Raw genomic sequence first — 21,167 nt, 5'->3', positions numbered from 1 at the left:
TCTCTTGAAAGACAAACTCCTTGCTACTCAAACTTGGGCCACAGACCAGCAGCAGTAGCATCCCTTGAAGCTTTTTTCGAGAAATGCAAAATCTAGGCCCCACGCCAGATTTTGTCTTCTGAAAGACAATTTGTCTTCTGAATTACTGAATCCAAATCTGTGTTTTTCACAAGATACCCAGGTGATGTGAATTCACATTGGAGTTTGAGAAGCACTGGACTAACTCACCAGGCTGCAGATGTCATAGAGTCTGGAATCTGGCAAGTTTTATTTTCAAGATTGACAATCATTGGGTGCAGCAGAAGCTGGGCATCTACAGTCACAACCGGTCTTGCTCTGCAGGGAGAAAATGCAGGGTTTGTTTGAATAAACCACAAAGGTGATAGGCAGGCAGAAGCCCACTTCACTGCATACTGAACTCAGTAGTAGACAAAATACTTCAGAGGCCATTGCCAACATTCTTAGCATTTGTGCCAAGAATTTTGCTCACTGCATGAACAGGTGGGTACCACACTCAACTAATTACCTCAAAACACATCTGGAGGCACACAAACAAATAAAGAGTGCTGTGGGTCTGTCAGGCAAAGTTGCATACACAAACCTAATTTCTTGATGAAGTGGGCCCCCAGTATTATGGCAATATTGCTGTGAAATATTGCTTGCCATCTGCTAGCATATCTACATCTGTATCTGGTGAAATACATCATCTTACAGCCATTCGTGTTTGTGAGTACTTGAAGTCTGCAACTTTTCATTGGTAATTTTAATTATGTGAGTACTTGAAGTTTGCAAATTATCATTGATAATTTTTAAATTTCCCTTGATAGTTTTCAAGCTGAGCTTTCCAAATTTGGCTAAATACACAAAGGTGGGTTTGCAGAATAATTCTGTATATCAGCCAGAGAAGTGGTTCTTCATCCTGACCGCACGATATAATCACCTAAAGAACTTTAAAACAAATTCTATGCCCAGGCCCTGCCACACCAACTGAACCAGAACTTATGGGGTAAGGAGCAGACATTGGAACTTTAAACAAACTCTCCAGGTAATTCTAGTATGTAGCCAAATTTGAGGAGAGAGACTAATAGAGCATAAGTAATTCAATTGCAGCCACCCAGATGAGAATAACAAAACAAAAAAGCATTAATAAATCATGGGGGAAGGAAATGGAGCAGATTTTAAAGCTTGGTTCCAAGATATGATCATTGGAAGCCAAAGTCCCCAAATGACAGGGAGAAATGAAGCCATGTTGGGTAAGTTTCCCCCCCACAAGAGGAAGGGCTGTGTCTCAGGGCAGAATGGGTTTACAGCACTGCTTTAAACAATAAGCAATGGGCATGCTGGGATTTCTCCTAAGTTCCTTCATGCCACTTCTCTGTATTTTGTTATGTAATTTTGCTTTCAATACTGTGTTAGTTCCACTCCTTGGAAAAGCAGATGATAAAACAGAACTAGATATGCAAGAGATGTACTGGGGTCAAACATCTATGAAGAAAAGTGGGGAGAGAGTGGAGGGGGCTGGGAGTTCTGATCCCTGGAAGGATCAAGGGAAGGACAGAGGACTGGATAAGAAAGTTCTGGCCTTGGCAATGGAGAGTCCTTGATCCAAATTTGCCCATGAGAGGAGTTCCATGTCTTGCAAAAACAGGCCTGATTTGTATTCTTGGTGTGTCGGCTAATTGGCTGGGAGCAGCTCATGGAAAACACGGTCTTGGCATGAAAGTGGCAGATTGGAAGCAGAGCAGCTGAGCCCTATGCCCATTCTGCTCCAGCAGCTCTGAGTGGTGTACTACATGGCCACTGCAAACCCAAGCCCCATACTTCAGACACCTTGAGGGTTTCAACTGTCTGATTCTCTAGAACCTAAAGCGGGACATGGTTGGTACAAATCAACCCTCTTTGAGTTTGTCTTGGGACTGATGAAGAAGAAAATCTTGCCTATTTGAGGAAACCTAACCTTAGAATCTCTCTGGGAGCTGACTACGTTAGCACTACGCACCTAGTAGACCCAGGTAAGCCCTCAGCCTTTTGTCTTGATATTCTGACCTAGTGTCTTAAATTCTCATAAAACCTTTTTTTTTTTTCTTTTTTTTTTTTTTTTTGAGATGGAGTCTGTCACTCTGTCTCCCAGGCTGGAATGCAGTGCCACAATCTCTACTCACCACAGCCTCCACCTCCCGGGTTCAAGTGATTCTCGTGCCTCAGCCTCTCGAGTAGCTGGGATTACAGGCGTATACCACCATGCCTGGCTAATTTTTGTATTTTAAATAGAGACGGAGTTTTACTGTGTTGGTTAGGCCGGTCTCAAACGCCTGACCTCAAGTGATCTGCCCACCTAGGCTGCCCAAAATGCTGGGATTATAGGCGTGAGGCACCGTGTCCTGCAATAAAACTATTTTTTTTTTAAAGAAGCTAAAGTTGAGCACCACCTCTCTCCCAGTTACTATTCTGTGTACGCCACATGCATATTCTCACTGAATCCTTTGAACAAAGGTAATCTTATAAATATTGTTTTTATCCTTCTTTTACTACCAGAAATCTGAAACTCTGAAAGTGATAAGAACTTGCCCAAGATTACAAGTCAGTGAGTGTATGGAATGTCTAGGCTTGGAATCCATAGCTGTTGTATTTGAACTGTTTTCAATACTTGCCTTTGGAGGCTACCAACTCCTGGAATGTTCTGTTCCCTAACTTAGTGTCCAGTTTGATTATAGAAGCCAGGATAAATAGTAACATTCTTCTACCCTGCACTGCTTATTTATAAGTGAACATTTCAATGCATTTCCAAAGCAAAGAGAATAAATCAAATAGAGTAAGATCTAAAAAGTGGGTCATTTTATATGATCTGCTTCATTTTCATATCTTATTTAACATTATGTTCATAAAATCTGGAAGTTTAGTCATGCAGTATGAGAGTAAAAATGCAAAGAAAAGAAAGAGTGAGAGCATAAAATACCTCTAGACTTTAAAAAGAGCATCTAAGTATTCACCAGAATAAATCACTGGAATGTGCTCTTTAAGGCAAAACTAACAAGAAAATGTATTTGAAACAATGAGAAAAACAGCTACCAAAAACGTACCTGTAAACAGCGACTTTTCCTGTTCCAAATGCACCCACAATCAAATCTTAAAAAGACAAAAACACAGAACACATGCATGAATCGTACAGGAACAATTTACTAAGTTCAAAACCGTAAGTAGCACAAAGAATACCTCTACGTGCTGATGGTACGAGAGCCACAAAATTAGAAGAGAAGTCACACCTTTCTTGAGACATTTTGGAAAGGATGTTGGAGCTTCGCTATAACCAACTTGATAAAACGTCCATCAGTAGATCTCAAACCCCTCTGTGCTTAGGAAGGTCAATTTCTAGAAACTCATTATTGCATCACTTTTCCTATCCTCCAGGTTCAAGGCACATACCCCCAGGGAAGGAAAAGGGGAAAGTCAGGTGGTGAGTGTCTGCTAGGTACCAGGCTCACTGTACATTTCCTGTTATCACTCTCACTAGCAAATACCCTATGAGGAAGGATTGTTAACCCAGAAGTGGAACATTCTGATTGTCATTTTGACAAACGTTTGCTCTTTACAAATAGTGTGGGTGGTGAGTATACTTCTGGCAAAGCAATCAGTAGTACATAAAATAACTAACATATTATAACGATCTAAAGTAACAACAGCAATCCTAATAAATAGCACATGGAACAACACTGTATGCCAGGAGTCCTTTTAAAGGATTTCCTTTGAATGATTCCTAACAAGAAGGTAGGAGGTCTTTATTGTTAGCACAGTTTTGCAAATGAGTCAACTGAGACTTAAGAAGGCTAAACTGTAAATTTCCTAACATCATTCACACATGTTTAAGTGGTGGACCTGGGTGACTGCGGTCGAGCAATCCTGGACTAGGTAAGGGGAAACGCTCAAAATTATTTCAGTGATTGGCTAACATAGAGGTCAAACTGTTGGCTTCTTTTTTTTTTTTCTTTTTTTGAGACGGAGTCTCGCTCTGTCGCCTAGTCTGGAGTGCAGTGGTGCGATCTCAGTTCACTGCAAGCTCCGCTTCCAGGGTTCAAGTGATTCTGCTGCCTCAGCCTCCTGAGTAGCAGGTACTACAGGCACACACCACCATGCCCGGCTATTTTTTTTTTTTTTTTTTTGAGACGGAGTCTCTGTGTGGCCCAGGCTGGAGTGCAGTGGCGTGATCTCGGCTCACTGCAAGCTCTGCCTCCCGGGTTCACGCCGTTCTCCTGCCTCAACCTCCCGAGTAGCTGGGACTACAGGCGCCTGCCAGCATGCCCCGCTAATTTTTCTTTCTTCTTTTTCTTTGAGACGGAGTCTGGCTGTGTCGCCCAGGCTGGTGTGCAGTGGCGCGATCTCAGCTCACTGCAAGCTCCACCTCCCGGGTTCACTCCATTCTCCTGCCTCAGCCTCCTGATAGCTGGGATTACAGGCGCCCGCCACCACGTCCGGCTGATTTTTTGTATTTTTTTGTAGAGACGGGGTTTCACCACGTTGGCCAGGATGGTCTCCATCTCTTGACCTTGTGATCCACCTGCCTCGGCCTCCCAAAGTGCTGGGATTACAAGCGTGAGCCACCGCACCCAGCGGACTTTTCTTAATCTCATTTACAATGGCTGTCCCTGGTAGAAGCAATCAAACACAAATAAAAATGACAATGGCTAAATCTGCAGAGTAAAATTTAGATGTAAGAAAACTGGACCTCCATGGAACCAACCCAAGTGTCCATCAACAGTGGATTGGATAAAGAACATGTCACACATAAACACCATGAATTACTATGTAGCCATAAAAGTGAATGAAATCATGCCCTTTGCAGCAACATGGATGGAACCAGATGCCATTATCCTAAGTGAACTCAGAAACAGAAAATCAAATACTGCATGTTCTCACTTATAAGTGGGAGCTAAAACAGTGAGTACACATAGACATAAAGATGTTAATGATAGCCACTGGGGACTCCAAAAGCGGGAAAGGAGGAAGGGAGATAACTAACGTTTGAAGAATTACCCACAGAGTCCAATGTTCAATATCTGAGCGATGAGTACACTAGAAGCCTAAACCCGTTTATGCAATCTACTCATGTGACAAACATGCACACGTATCCCCTGAATCTAAAATAAATTTAAAAAGAGAAAAAGAAAACTGAACTTGGTAGAAATCAGGGCCACAGAAGAAAACTTACAACAGTTGAAACTATAATTGGTTAATTCTAGCAGAACGGGAATGAAAATAGAAAAACAAAAAACAAAGGTGGAAGGAGGTCCTATTTGACCACTCCATATGGAAACTAATTCAGGAATTAAATTGGTGTAATGTAATTTGTACAGAAAAATGATTTATAGCTGTACCTTTTGCACATGTGATGTTGAGTGTCAACTTGATCGAATTGAAGGATGCAAAGCATTGTTCCTGGGTGTGTCTGTGAGGGTGTTGCCAAAGGAGATTAACGTTTGAGTCAGTGGACTGGGAAAGGCAGACCCACTCTCAATCTGGTGGGCACCATCTAATCAGCTGCCAGCACGGCCAGAATAAAAGCAGGCAGAGGAACAAGGAAGGACTAGACTGGTTCAGTCTTCTGGCCTCCATCTTTCTCCCATGCTGTATGCTTCCTGCCTTCGAACATCAGACAATAAGTTCTTCAGCTTTGGGACTCGGACTGGCTTCCTTGCTCCTCAGCTTGCAGACGGCCTATTGTGGGGCCTCACCTTGTGATCATGTGAGTCAATTCTCCTTAATAAACTCCCCTTTGGATGTTCAGCAATCCTACTAGTTCTGTCCCTCTAGAGAACCCTAATACAGGTACAAGTGAACAGAGACAGACTGCAGATGATTCTCCCCCTGAGGGCTTAGGGTCCCTGGGAATGGCTTTTAGTCAATTACAGGTGGGAATTGGAAAGTGAGTGGCCCAGCTTCCTTCTCAGTCAAGTGGGATATTTGAGGTCTATTCTCTGACTTCGCTTTCCCCAGCCAGATGAGGCCCTGATTGCCCACAGTGGCAACTAACTTGATGATGATCTTTATTCCATTCTTCTTTTCCGTGTTTCTCTTCTCTCCTTTACCAGTATTTCTCAGGATTTCTTAAATACATTGCTTGTTTTCTCATCCTTATCTTAATGCCTGCTCTGGGACAACCCAACCTAAGACACAATAACACTTGTTTTAAAAAAAAAAATGATCTGAAAGTTCTCCAGGTCAAAACCACTGTCAGATGTCTTAGGTTTTATGGATACAGAATCAGATTCAATTATTAGACTTGGAAATTTGACTCCAGAGCTCCATATTTAAAAACATGTGCATGCTGATGTTCAAATAAGTCAAACAGATGTCATGTAAAGAGTTCTGTATTCATGAAATTAAAGAACGCGTTAAGCGAAGGGGTACACCTTGGCCACCTATGACTCATGGAATAAAATATTCTTTTGTCAGGGTTTAAATCTCTGAAGCCACATGCCAAAATTTCTAAGTTTATCGGTTATTAAAATTATAATGATAAATTATATTAGAATTCCAATTTTTCAACTATTTTTACATGTGTTCTTTCTGTTACATTTGTCTCTTCTAGCAAATGAGTGCATTTTTTTTCTAAATCAGAGAAAAAAATAGCTACTGATTTGAAGAAACATGAGCTCTGTTCTTCCTGTGTAATTACAAACCCCAATATTTAGACAAGTGTAACACAGGTGGCCCTGGCCTGAATCCATATCTGTTGACATGACACCAGATAGGAGAGCTCTTTTATGAAAACTGAGGAATTATGCACTTTGTTCTTGGCTCCAAATAAGGTGAAATATTTATTTAATAAGATTAGACATTTTATAAGTAATAGGCGAATTTTAAGAATTGATTCTCTGGAAATGGCAAAGAAAATAAGACTGTAAGCCCTTCCAGGGCAGGAATCTTTATGTGTGCACATCCTCAAATATTCACGGAATGGTATGGGTTGAAATAAATGAAGAAAGAAATAACCTTGGCATGCATGTTACCAGGCACAGTGCCAGATACAGAACAGTACTTCATAAATGCCTGATTAAATAGGGAGGATAAGTAATAATAAATTAAGATACTAGAGATGAAGAAAATGAGACAATTAATTAAAACTGACTACTGTCAGCTGCAGCTAAATTCTGCTGGAGTTTCGCATGTGACTTGAAGGTGTTGAGATACACACACACATACACACACACACACACGTTCCAGATCCTAGAAAGTAATATAAAGTCTCCATCAAAACTAGATTGTCATTATAGGTGAGAATTTGAGGGACACCTTCCCAACGGTAATGAGACATGGGCTTTTCCTTTAGGAACTTTAATTCCTGTGCCTTAGGGTGGGAATTTTTCCTACTCTGGAAAAATAAAATAACTGGCAACACAGGCCACAATTTTCTTCATGAGAATGTGGTCACAGTTATTCAGAGGCCAAGAAAACAGTTACCTACCACAAAAGTATGCTTGCCTTTAGACACTACCTTGGAACTATGCCTGCTAGAAAGAGCCAGAAGTACTTATGCTCGGGAGCTTAAAATTGTCAGATTTCTCCAGGGGAGCAGAATTGATTGGCTAGTTTGTGTTTTGAATGAATTTCTCTTTTCAAAATATGTGGTTGGTTTTGGAAAGCACTACGCTGCTTCCATCTATACACACATAAGTATAGAAGTTTGTGTATGTAGCATATCTATATCTGTTATATATGTGTTCTATTTATATACACATACATTTATATTTATGCTGGAGTGTGTATATTTATGTGTGCATGTGAAATAATATTTAAATAATACTCAGAAATAATATTTTAAAAATATTGCATATTCTGTGCTTAGGCATTTAAATGATAATCTGGACACAGAGTAATTTCAGGGCTGATACTTGAATTTCTAAAACTTGGAACATTTTTTTCTCCCTTGAGATAATGGGTCTGATACCATTATCTATGTTTACTTCCTTTCTATAAATGCCTTAAGGGCAAATAGAAAACAAACAAATAAAAAACGTTGCCTTTCTCTATACATAGATACTGAAGTTGGCTTTTTTTTTTTTTTTTTCTGGAGGAAATAACTGGCAATTAAAATTGGTTCTTTCCTTTCAATCAAAAACTGTTCCCGAAGTGCTGGAGGCCTTTGCTGTTGCCTCACATTGCCTGAGAAACATAGTTTATTTTCTTTTTGGCTTTTGATGGAACAACTGAGTACTTTTAAGGAAACAAAAAGGGGACATTAGCATGAATGCAGGATCAGTTGGCAAGAAAAAAAAAACCCTAAGAATGTGAGGTCATAGGAGATGCATTACACCTAAGTTTCGTATTTTATTTCTTGCAAATGGTTATTTTTAAATGAGGAAGAAGAGCCAAGCCTTTTAAGTGGTGCTTGGTTTGCAGGGTCTGATTTCACTAATTTGGGAAGGAAATTTTAGTGTTGGAAGAAGTTCTATTTGAAAACATCAGCTTTGCTTTGAGTGTGGATCTGAGGTTTGGATTAGGTGGGCAGGAAACAGTGAAGGGAGGGAGAGTGGAACCCTCCTAGGGTCAAAGGAGAAGATGAGGAAGAGCTGACAGTATCAGATTAAAGGATCAGCCAGGCATGGTGGTATACAACCTGTAGTCCCAGCTACTTTTGAGGCTGAAGTAGGAGGCTTGCTTGAGCCCAGGAGTTTGAGATTGCAGTGAGCTATGATGGCGCCACTGCACTCCAGCCTAGGCAACACAGTGAGACCCCACTAAAAAAACAATACCTGGGCATGGTGGCTCACGCCTGTAATCCCAGCACTTTGGGAGGCCGAGGCGGGCAGACCACCTGAGGTCAGGAGTTCGAGACCAGCCTGGCCAACGTGGTGAAACCCATCTCTACTAAAAATACAGAAATTAGCCAGGCATGGTGGTGCATGCCTGTAATCCCAGCTACTTGGGAGGCAGAGGCAGGAGAATAACTTGAACCCAGGAGGTGGAGGTTGCAGTCAGCTGAGATTGCACCACTGCACTCCATCCTGGGTGACAGAGCAAGACTCCATCTCAAACAAACAAACAACAACAGAAAAAAGCAAAAAAAGAATCACCCAGAATCAATTCAGGGGGCAGTCTCTGTGGCCACCCAAGCACCTACACTTCCTAAGCTAAGTCCCTTCTTTCTGCTTCCTTCTTCTCACCTCTCACCCTCATCTTCTTGATAGATACACTAATGTTTATATCTGTTGCCAAAAATGCCATCAGACATCTCCTGTTTTTTGTTGTTGTTGTTGTTGGAATTAAAAAACATTTACTATTTTAGAATAATTCCAGACAATGAGAATGGCCACCAGGAATTTCCAAACAAATGTGAAACATGGAAGTGCTTATTTTATAGTTGTATAAAAACATTATGATTAATCAAAAGGGAAGACCTCCTTAAACACGATCAAAAATGTAGAAATCACAAAGGAATTTTAAAATCTAAACTACTTTTATAGCAAAAAACAAAACAAAACAAAAAAACACATGAGCAAGGTTGAAAGAGAAACAAAAGCAACAGGGTGAAATGTTTATAATGTATATGCCTGATCAAATGTTAATATTTTTCAATGCCTAGAAGAATGTTTGGCGCTTGGTAAAAAAAAAAAAAAAAAAGTTAACATTTATGATTATGCCTAATCTGTAACAAATTCATACAAATAAATAATAAAACTATAAACATTCTAATAGAAAGATTACAAACAGGCATTTCACATAAAAATAAATACCTGTGACTAATAAATATATGAAAAGACTTCAACCTCACTAGTCACCAAAGAAATCCAAATGAAAGCAACATACAGATACCATTTTTTAACCTTGTAAATTGGAAAAGATTAGTACTAGGCATTGTTGGATAGAGAGCAGAGGTATGCTTATAGGCTGTTTGAGGAAGTATAAATGGGCATTACTTTCTTGGAAGGCAGTTTGTTGATACGGATGACTGTGTACCTCTGACCCAGTTTCTACTTCTAGGAATTTATCCTGAGGATGTGTTGGACAGTTGCATAAAGATCGATCAAAGAAAAGCTAATATTCTAAACATTTTCAATATAATTGCCTCCTTTAAGTGATACAACAATCCTATGAGAAAGATACTTTTATTATTCCCATCTTAGAATGAGAAAAATGAGGTATAGAGCCTGAATACAGTAAAGTCACAAGACCAAAGTTTAAACCCAGGCAGTCTGGTTACTGAGCCCACACTGGGATCCTTTTTACCACTGCCTTCTAGGAACACATCTATTGCTGTTTTTATTCTCTCCTTAAGCCTTTAAAAAAAAAATTAAAGATATGGCCAGGCACGGTGGCTCACGCCTGTAATCCCAGCACTTTGAAAGGCCGAGGTGGGTGGATCACTTGAGGTCAGGAGTTCAAGACCTGCCTGACCAACATGGGAAAACCCCATCTCTACAAAAAATACAAAAATTAGCCTGGTGTGGTGGCAGGCGCCTGTAATCGCAGCTATTCAGGAGGCTGAGACAGGGGAATCGCTTGAACCCAGGAGGTGGAGGTTACAGTGAGCTGAGATTGCAGCCCTGCACTCCAGCCTGGGCGGCAGAGTGAGACTCTCAATAAATAAATAAATATAAAAATAAATAAATAAAGATACATTTTACTCTGATAAATTTCATCCTTTTTAATAAGCAGAGTTAAGAGCTTTGATAAATGCACCTAGACCTGTAACCACTTCCACAACAACACAGAGAACAGCTCCAGCAGTGCCCCAGTGTCACCCATGCTGTTCTGTAGCCAAGGCTGACCTGTCTCCTAACCCCTGGACTCCACTAATCTGTTTTCCAGAATGTCATATAAATGGAGTCATACAGCCTTTCGGGTCTAGCTTCTTGCAGTCAGCTCGGTGCATTTGAGATTCATCCACAATGTTGTGTGTACCAGGAGTTCATTTTTTATTGCTGAGTGGTATTCCACTGTGTAGATGGCCCACAGTTTATTCATCCATCCCTGGCTTAGGGATCCCTGAGCTGTTTTTAGTTTTTGCAAAGTCACTATAAACCTATGTGTACAGGAGTTTGTGCCTCAACAGGCCAATTTTTACTTGCCCATTGTCTCTCTTTGAATCTCTCTAAAACCTTTGAAGACTTCTTTGAAACACAGTGTTGTATGTCAGGTGGAAAATTACCAAGTGGAGGCTGAAAAATTAGCAATTCTCAACTCCAGTTCACCTTGCTACTGGCTTCTAAATGGCATTGGACAAGTCCATCTTCATCGCTGAATCCCTGGTGGTCTTTACGTTTCTCTAGATGAGAAGGCCAAGAGCTCAGTAACATTTGTTGGAGTCTGATGACTGCGTTCTGGGCACTTTGATATACAATCCAGGTCTCTGCTTTGCTTTTGGACTCAGCTTTGTTCCTGCAGATTTAGGGACTCCTTGTGCCTCCACTGAGAGACAGCCAGTTTCTGGCTTTCTCCCTGGCTTCACCAGACTGGACTTCCTCCCATTCAGCTTCATAACGCAGCTCTACAGACGCCTGACTCCTGTCTTGGCAATACCACTGCCCACAGCTCACAGAATCTCCTCCAGGAACTGGCCATCACTGCCCAGGTCCCATCCTGCCAATCCTCTTCCCACAGCACCCAAATCTTTTAAAGACAAACTAAGGCCATCAAGTATAGTTGTTTACATAAACCAACCCAAGGTTGGCTCACTTTCATACAACGATGATATTAAGAGAAATAAGAGGATTGGAGATAATGTGTCCAATGATGGGGTCACAGATGGTTGGATCCATCTGGCAATGTTCACTTGTAAGTGGGCTATGAAATTGGCTTAAGTGTCTGGCATTGCAAACACAGCTCATGTCTGTGGGAATTCAGCATTTAGATAAGTCTCCTTGACTTTGGCAAATGTGTTAATCTAAAAATAGAGGTTGCCTGTCTGCCTTGCTTTTTTATTGCAACATGCAAAATATTATTGCGAGGAAGGTTATGAGTTGAGGAAGAAATGTTTGAAAAAAAAAATCATGATTTTATCCCAGAAAGTAATAATCCTAACAATCTGTCTGAAATGCTTCCAAATGAACTCTGAAGAAAAACTTTTATGAGTTGGAACGTGGTATTATGTTGCAACATTCTCATCTACTGGGGGATTGTTTTTCTTTAAAAAAAAAATCCCACAGAAAATAACAGCAGAATATCAAATGATAAGTCTGCCTTATGAAAATAGTTTTCTGTATATTATTATCATCCTGTGGTTACAAGAATGATCCTTCTGCTTTCAATTGTTTGATCCTCCACTTGTTACATTTCATGTCAGTGTATCAAAGGCATTTAACTTTATCCTCGTCATGGCCACACTGAATCACAACGTGTGTGCCGTCTGTGCAATTGCTGAAAGTCCCGGAGGAAGGTTTATTTCTTCAGTACCAGTGTCACTCATATGTAGCTACCTATTGGAAAGGGTTTCACAGTCTCCAGAAGAGCCTGACAGCTCCCAAAGATGCTTCCCTGACACCCAGTCTGACAGATAAACTCCTATTGATAAAAACCTAATGGGACTTGACGCTTTCGCTGAGTGTTTTAGGCAGAGCTGTGTCCCCCAAAAAAGCCCTATGTTGAAGTCCTAACTGCCAGCACCTCACAATGTGACTATATTAGGAAATAGTGATATAGGAGTTAAGAAGAAATTATTTAGGCAGATCTGAAGGTTCGCGAGTCCTTAGTAAGGTTTTCCTTTTAATGAAAAGCAGCCCCCAAATCATTTTCTTTTCAAAGAACAGCCTATAAAATCGAGCTGCGGACACAGACAAGCAAGCCGGAAGCTTGCACGGGTGAATGCGGGCATCTGTGCCAACAGGAAAAGGCTACCTGGGACTAGGCATGTTCAAAATGGTGGCTCCATCTTTGCCAGCCAGGTATACATGGCACCTGCCAGGCAAAAACCCCATTTGCGTGATAAGATTAGGGTGGTGCAGCCAGCTTCCTTGCATTTTATATAAACATCACACATGGGCCAATAGATCTTTGGGCGTTATGTACATCAGACACTGCCTCCTCAAGCCTGTCTATAAAATCCAGTGCACTCCAGAGAGAGAGCTGTTCTTCTTTCTTTCTTTCTTTTCTTTTCTTTCTTTCTTTTTTTTTTTTACATATAAACATGATTTATTATACTGAACATAAATATTAAAAATAGAAGATGATAGAGTTCACCTTTAAATGCCATGTAGGAGAATACTTAAGGGACTGGTAAAGTACCAATAGTATAGTATTTTTTTTTAATTTTTATTTATTTTTTAAATTATACTTTAAGTTCTAGGGTACATGTGTATAACGTGCAGGTTTGTTACATATGTATACTTGTGCCATGTTGGTGTGCTGCACCCATCAACTTGTCAGCACCCATCAACTCATCATTTACATCAGGTATAACTCCCAACACAATCCCTCTCCCCTCCCCCCTCCCCCCTCCCCGTGATAGGCCCCGGTGTGTGATGTTCCCCTTCCCGAGTCCAAGTGATCTCATTGTTCAGTTCCCACCTATGAGTGAGAACATGCGGTGTTTGGTTTTCTGTTCTTGCAATAGTTTGCTGAGAATGATGGTTTCCAGCTGCATTCATGTCCCTACAAAGGACTCAAACTCATCTTTTTTTATGGCTGCATAGTATTCCATGGTGTATATGTGCCACATTTTCTTAATCCAGTCTGTCACTGATGAACATTTGGGTTGATTCCAAGTCTTTGCTATTATGAATAGTGCCGCAATAAACATACGTGTGCATGTGTCTTTATAGCAGCATGATTTATAATCCTTTGGGTATATACCCAGTAATGGGATGGCTGGGTCATATGGTACTTCTAGTTCTAGATCCTTGAGGAATCGCCATACTGTTTTCCATAATGGATGAACTAGTTTACAATCCCACCAACAGTGTAAAAGTGTTCCTATTTCTCCACATCCTCTCTAGCACCTGTTGTTTCCTGACTTTTGAATGATTGCCATTCTAACTGGTGTGAGATGGTATCTCACTGTAGTTTTGATTTGCATTTCTCTGATGGCCAGTGATGATGAGCATTTTTTCATGTGTCTATTGGCTGTATGAATGTCTTCTTTTGAGAAATGTCTGTTCATATCCTTTGCCCACTTCAAGGAGAACTACAAACCACTGCTCAGTGAAATAAAAGAGGACACAAACAAATGGAAGAACATAGCATGCTCATGGATAGGAAGAATCAATATCATGAAAATGGCCATACTGCCCAAGGTAATTTATAGATTCAATGCCATCCCCATTAAGCTACCAATGACTTTCTTCACAGAATTGGAAAAAACTGCTTTAAAGTTCATATGGAACCAAAAAAGAGCCTGCATTGCCAAGACAATCCTAAGTCAAAAGAGCAAAGCTGGAGGCATCACACTACCTGACTTCAAACTATACTACAAGGCTACAGTAACCAAAACAGCATTGTACTGGTACCAAAACAGAGATATAGACCAATGGAACAGAACAGAGTCCTCAGAAATAATACCACACATCTACAGCCATCTGATCTTTGATAAACCTGAGAAAAACAAGAAATGGGGAAAGGATTCCCTATTTAATAAATGGTGCTGGGAAAATTGGCTAGCCATAAGTAGAAAGCTGAAACTGGATCCTTTCCTTACTCCTTATACAAAAATTAATTCAAGATGGATTAGAGACTTAAATGTTAAATCAAATAACATAAAAACCCTAGAAGAAAACCTAGGGAATACCATTCAGGACACAGGCATGGGCAAGGACTTCATGTCTAAAACACCTAAAGCAACAGCAACAAAAGCCAAAATTGACAAATGGGATCTAATTAATCTTTCTTTCTTTCTTTTTTGAGACAGAATCTCACTTTGTTGCCCAGGCTGGAGTGCAATGGCTCACGGCAACCTCCGCCTCCTGGGTTCAAGCAATTCTCCTGCCTCAGCCTCCTAAGTAGCTGGGATTATAGGCACTCACCACCATGCCCAGCTAATTTTTGTGTTTTTAGTAGAGACGGGGTTTTACCATGTTGGCTAGGCTGGTCTCAAACTCCTGACCTTGTGATCCACTCACCTTGGCCTCCCAAAGTGCTGGGATTACAGGCATGAGCCATCGTGCCTGGCCTCCTTTCTTTCTTTTGCCTGTCAAACCTCTGCTCCTAAACCCAGTTCTTATATGTATCTTCATCCTGGATTCCCTTGTCATGAAACAATGAACCTCAGGTATTTACCCCAGACAACAATGCCGCTTCAGTAGGGTCTTTAAAGAGGTAATTAGTTTAAAATGAGATCATCTGGGTGGGCCCTAATCCAATAGGACCAGTGTCCTTATACGAAGAGGAAGCCAAGATACAGACATATGCACAGAGAGTAGTCAATGTGAAGACGTAGGAAGAAGATGGCCATCTACAAGCCAAAGAGAGAGACTTAGAGGAAACCAACCCTGCTGATGCCTTGATCTTGGACTTGCAGCCTACAGAACTGGGAGGAAATAAATCCCTGTTTGAGCCCCCCAGTCTGTGGCGATGTGTGATGGCAGCCTTGCGATTGACGGAGTTGCAAGGGAGGTGGACGAGGAAGGCAAGAACAGTTACACCGGTGGTTCCCTATACTGGGCACCCTCATCTAACAACTCATCATTGAACCTCCAGCATGAGCTGGGTCCCACCCTAACTGCCCAGGATTCAGCAGAGGGCTTTAACACAGACACTCCCCTGCCTTCCAGCTACTGAGAGTCTATCAATCAACTCACTGAGGGGTCATATTACAAACACAGGCCAGGATTCACTGAATTGAAGTCCCTGCGTGGGACCTGCTTTCCCTGGATCACTCACATTCCGATGAGAAAGGTCATTAGATCCTTCCCTTTCACATGTTTGAGAAGAGGAAATAGTGTAAGTTTCTGCAATTGGTATGCAGCAGCCCTCAGGTACAGAAAAGAAAGGAAACAGGATGAAAGGGGCTGAGCATCCCACAAATAGGCTTCTCTTGCTTCACTCTTTAGTCTGTGGTCTGGTTGGTCCACCAGCTTTCTGGCTTATGCTGGCTCTCTCGGAAACTTCTGTTAGGATTGACAGTTTTCACGTAACCAGCTATTAATGTCATTGCAGGAAAACGTCAGTAAGAAAATCTAAAAGGGTTGGCATATAGAAAGAAGAGCATTACATGAACAATACTTGCAAATAGGAAGGACAAAAGAGATGAAAGAGGGCTTTGTTGCTGTATTAGTTGTTTTGAAAACCTCCCATCTGTCATCCCAGAGGAGGCTTGAGACAGATTCCCCAAGTCAACATCTGATGGCACAGTCCTGGGTCTGGGGTGCAGAACCCGGACCCTCACCCTTGAGCTTGTTTACATGCCTCATACTGTCAGAGGCATTTGAACCAGAGCAACTCTTGAATAGGGGCTGGGTAAAATAAGGCTGAGACCTACTGGACTGCTTTCCCAGGTTAGTCATTCTTAGACACAGGATGAGATGGGAGGTCAGATACAGGTCACCAAGACCTTGCTGATAAAACAGGGGAGATACCATGATCATGAAGGTGGTTTTCCCAGGGCGAGGCTTATCCATTGCACTCCGGATGTGCTGACCCCTGCGATTTCCCCAAATGTGGGAAACTGCATAATTTGTGGTAGTGGGGGACTGCGTTCGTGCTTTCCCCTGATGTAAAAAAAAAAAAAAAAAAAGAAGTCGGTCAAAATCACCAAAACCAAGATAGTGATGGGAGTGACCTCTGGTCCTGCTCACTGCGTATTCTATGCTGATTATAATGAAATGCATTAGCATGCTAACAGACACTCTCACCAGCCCTATGACAGTTTGCAAATGCCATGGCAACGTAAGAAAATTATCCTATATGGTCTAAAAAGGGGAGGAACCCTCAATTCTGGGAATTACCCACTCCTTTCACAGAAAACTCATGAATAATCCACCCCTTGTTTAGCATATAATCAAGAAGTAACAGTAAGTATAAGCAGCTGAGCGGCCCATATGCTGCTGCTGTGCCTATGGAGTAGCCATTTTTTATTCTTTTGGCTTCTTAACAAACTTGCTTTCACTTTATGAATTTGCCTCTAATTCTTGCATGAGATCCAAGAACCCTTTCCTGGGGTCTGGATCAGGACCCTCAGTAACACTACCTCCATTTTGCCAGTGGTGTTTAAAAATAAGAACAACTGATATGCTCAAGGCGATGGATATCCTAAATACCTTGACTTGCTCATTACACATTTTATGTGTGTATCAAAATATCGCATGTACCCCATAACTATGTATCCAAAAATTTAAAAATTAAAAAGGATCAATTAACTGTGCAGAGTACTTTCCAGTGTGCAAATCGTCTCTACAACAATCCTGAGTGGTGGGGATTGGTCTGATCACCTTTCTTTTGTGGTTGGGTAGGCTAAGGTGAAGAAGCTGCAAGTGCGGGCAAGGCTGCAGAGCTGATAACAAAAGAGAATTTGGGTCCCTTGACTCCTGGCGTTCTTTCCATCACACTGCCTACTCGTTCTCCTGGTCTTGCAGCCTGAACAGCAGCTGGCATCTGAAGGCCCAGTGAGAAAGGAAATTAAGTCTTGGGACCCCAAACTCATGAAACCAAAGGGAGAAGTCAAGCTGGGAACTGGGTCACACAAACCTGCCTCTCCTTTTTTGGTTTCTGAACAAGATGAAAAGCTACATGTCTCCCCCATATTTTGCCCACAAGGAAATTCTTAGTGAGCTGCAAGATCTTCACTCTGAGGTGTTTCTGTTAGTATTTCACCACGGCAATGTAAATTGATAGCTTATCTTTATAGATGCATTCACCCCCACTGCCCATTTAGTCTCTGTCACACCCTCTGCCCCATTTCGTCTATGTTATCTTATGTAAAAGTCAGGCTCCCTGCATTTTTCCTCTGCCCCACTTGTCTATGTCATCTATGTAAAAAAATGCAGATTCACTGAGCCAGACAAAGGCAGGAATGAATATTTTTCCCTACCCTCCTCTTACACGAAAATTGTGTATTTCTCAATATTCTGCCCTTGCCCCTTTAAATTTGGAGCCCTTAAAATTGTCTTCAGACGCCGGGTGTGGTGGCTCATGCCTGGAATCCCAGCATTCTGGGAGGCCAAGGCGGGTGGATCCCCTGAGGTCAGGAGTTTGAGATCAGCCTGGCCAACATGGCAAAAACCCATCTCTACTAAAAATCTAAAAATTAGCTGGGTGTGGTGGCGTGCGCCTGTAATCCCAGCCACTTGGGAGGCTGAGGCAGGAAGAATCACTTGAACCCATGAGGTGGAGGTTGCAGTGAGCCAAGATTGTGCCACTGCACCCCAGTCTTGGCGACACAGCAAGATTCATCTCAAACAAACAACAACAAAACAAAACAAATAAACAAAAAACATGTTTGGAGAGAGACATAGACCTGTCCCCAGGAATGCATCGTTAACTTTGGCAAATAAACCTCTTAAAATAATTGAGACTTGTCATTTTTCTCGATTCACACTGGTGAAGGCAGAACTAGGGCTAAGGGTTAAATGCTAGCCAAGAATTAGTCTGCCACTTGGAGTAACAGGAGACAGATGCCAACATTTATTTTAAAGGGCATCATCATCATCTCTGCTTATCTTTCCATTCTCATTCTGCACAAATATAAAATAGTTGACTGGATTTTAAATAGAGTTGAAACACAGTGGCAAGTTAAAGATGTGAGCAACAATTTACATACAAGGTGTGCAGCTGGAAGGAAGCTGATTTATTTATTCATTTATTCATATTCATTCATTCAATTATTCACTTAACAAATATCGACAAGTTGTCTTTTGTGCCAGCCGCTGCCTTGGGCATTAGGATTTTGCAGTGAGTAACACCAAATCTAGTCCCAGTCTCAACTAATACAGTGTCCAGTCTAGTGGAACAGAAAGGACATTTATCGAAGAATTGCACACATGTGTAATTTCCATCTGAGATCATTGTTTTCAGGGGAAGGACAACAGTTCAGGGAAGGCTTCCTGAGGAAGTGACATTTGACCTGAGGGTCTAAGTGGGAAGTGAACTCCTGGGAAAATGGCCAGGGCACATAGAGACTTTGAAGCAGAAGGGATGCATCAGGTGAATGATATGAAAATATGGATTTCAATTTATATATTAATAAATTTAAAGTGACATATTAAAAAACACGCTGAGAGAGGGAAGAAATAATGTGAGGTTCTAAGCACAGGAGAAATTTACTCCAACTAATTCATACTCCATTCCTCATATCCTATTTAAAAAAAAAAAAAAGCCTGACTTTTTAATGATCACCATTCTAACTGACATGAGTTGGTATCTCATTGTGGTATTGATTGGCATTTCTCTAATGACCTGTGATAATGAGCTTTTCTTCATATGTTTGTTAGCTGCATAAATGTCTTCTTTTGAGACATATGTCTGTTCATATCTTTCACCCACTTTTTGATGGGGTTGTTCTTTTCTTGTAAATTTATTTAAGTTCCTATAGATTCTGGATATTATGCTGGAGAGGATGTGGAGAAATAGGAAAGTTTTTACACTGTTGGTAGGAGTCTAAATTAGTTTAACTATTGTGGAAGAAGTGTGGTGATTCCTCAAGGATCTAGAACCAGAAATACCATTTGACCCAGCAATCCCTTTACTGGGTACATACCCAAAGGATTATAAATCATTCTACTATAAAGACACAAGCACACATATGTTTATTGTGGCACTTTTCACAATAGCAAAGACTTGGAACCAACCCAAAAGCCCATCAATGATAGACTGGATAAATAAAATGTGGCACATATACGCCATGGAATACTATGCAGCCATAAAAAAGGATGAGTTCATGTCCTTTGCAGGGACATGGATGAAGGTGGAAGTCATCATTCTCAGCAAACTAACACAGGAACAGAACACCAAACACCATATGTTCTCATTCATAGGTGGGAGTTGAACAATGAGAACACGTGGACATAGAGAGGGGAAAAATCACACACTGGGGCCTTTTGGTGGGTGGGAGGCTAGGGAAGGGATAGCATTAGGAGAAATACTTAATGTAGATGATGGGTTGATAACTGCAGCAAACCACCATGGCACATGTATACCTATGTAATAAACCTGCATGTTCTGCACATGTATCCCAGAAGAGGAGGAGGAGGAGGAGGAAGAAGAAGAAGAAGAAGAAGAAGCAGCAGAAGCAGCAGCAGCAGTGGCAGCCATCGCCGCCATGGCCAAGTGGGCTCTGTGGCACAATTAATAGCACATGGGACTTCTAGCCCCACCGCCCCTCCAAAAATAAAAGCCATGGCTAAGCAGCAAATTTCTATTAACTGTATCTTTACAAGCAAGATCAAGTATAAATCATATCCTATCATATTCACTGGGTTTCAGAAAGAACCCAGTCTCTGATTATTTGGAAGGAAGTTAGTTCAAACTTAAACTGACAAATGATTTGTGGCATATAAAATCTAATAGCCATATAGTTAGATCTCTTTTATCTGGTGAGGGAAATTTGCTGTATTTACTACCTGTGAGTGGGATATTATTTAAGCCTGCTTTGGGACAGAATCTGCATTCTGAAGGATATTTTATTTGTGAAATAAGAAGGATTTATTATTTGTGAAAGGTTTTATCTGAGAACCTGATTTAAGTATGGGGAGGGATGTAGTGTGAGGGAGTCCTGGCTTCACATTTAAGGTCATTGACATAGCTGTGTACATAAGGCCCACTTTTTCAGTAGGATTGCCTCTTCAAAGGTGAGTCAGAAATAAGGCAGATGGAGGTACTCACAGGTTTTCAGAACACACTAAGCAAAATAGAAATATCTGTTTGAGAGAGATGATAGTTCCTACATTTTCATATCTTAATCTAAAGCTGGAAAAAAGTCAGATATTATGTAATTGGACTTGAAAATGACTACAGCCAATCTTTGTTTTGGGCTTTCATAAATGCAACTGTGAGTGTAGACAACGGTCATTCTCAACCTGGATCTGTGGATTTCTGAAAAAAGTAATTGACTCTTGGAAAGACATCCCACAAACAGGAGATTAGTGTATTTGTGAGTGGCTGGGCAGAAGCAGGTCGGTATCTCAGGTTCATTCAGTGATACGGATAGCAATTGTAGAACTCTTATCACATGGAAGTCACTACAGCTTGAAATCAATCATGGTGAGGCTATTTATACCACGGAAATTGGTAAATGCTACAAATCTGGGCCT

The 21,167-nt window shown here is 41.1% G+C and overlaps 1 protein-coding gene and 1 non-coding gene across 3 annotated transcripts in view; one reads left to right on the top strand and one right to left on the bottom strand.

Moving 5' to 3' along the window:
* ITGA8 (integrin subunit alpha 8) overlaps positions 1–21,167 on the bottom strand; it is a 203,687-nt gene that overhangs the window by 96,660 nt on the left and 85,860 nt on the right. For both annotated transcript variants that reach the window (XM_023223234.1, XM_023223233.2), the window contains 2 exons: positions 3,081–3,126; positions 229–336 (listed from right to left, as the gene is read on the bottom strand). In XM_023223234.1, the coding sequence (XP_023079002.1) occupies positions 229–336; positions 3,081–3,126 (154 nt within the window). The remainder of the gene's footprint in view (positions 1–228; positions 337–3,080; positions 3,127–21,167) is intronic.
* On the top strand, positions 16,476–16,634 carry LOC111550075. Its single transcript, XR_002733916.1, has one exon. It is a non-coding gene; the product is annotated as a U1 spliceosomal RNA (small nuclear RNA).

Source organism: Piliocolobus tephrosceles, chromosome 9 (assembly GCF_002776525.5).
Source record: "Piliocolobus tephrosceles isolate RC106 chromosome 9, ASM277652v3, whole genome shotgun sequence".
Classification (NCBI taxonomy): Eukaryota; Metazoa; Chordata; class Mammalia; order Primates; family Cercopithecidae; genus Piliocolobus; species Piliocolobus tephrosceles.
This window is presented reverse-complemented; position numbering and strand designations above follow the sequence as displayed.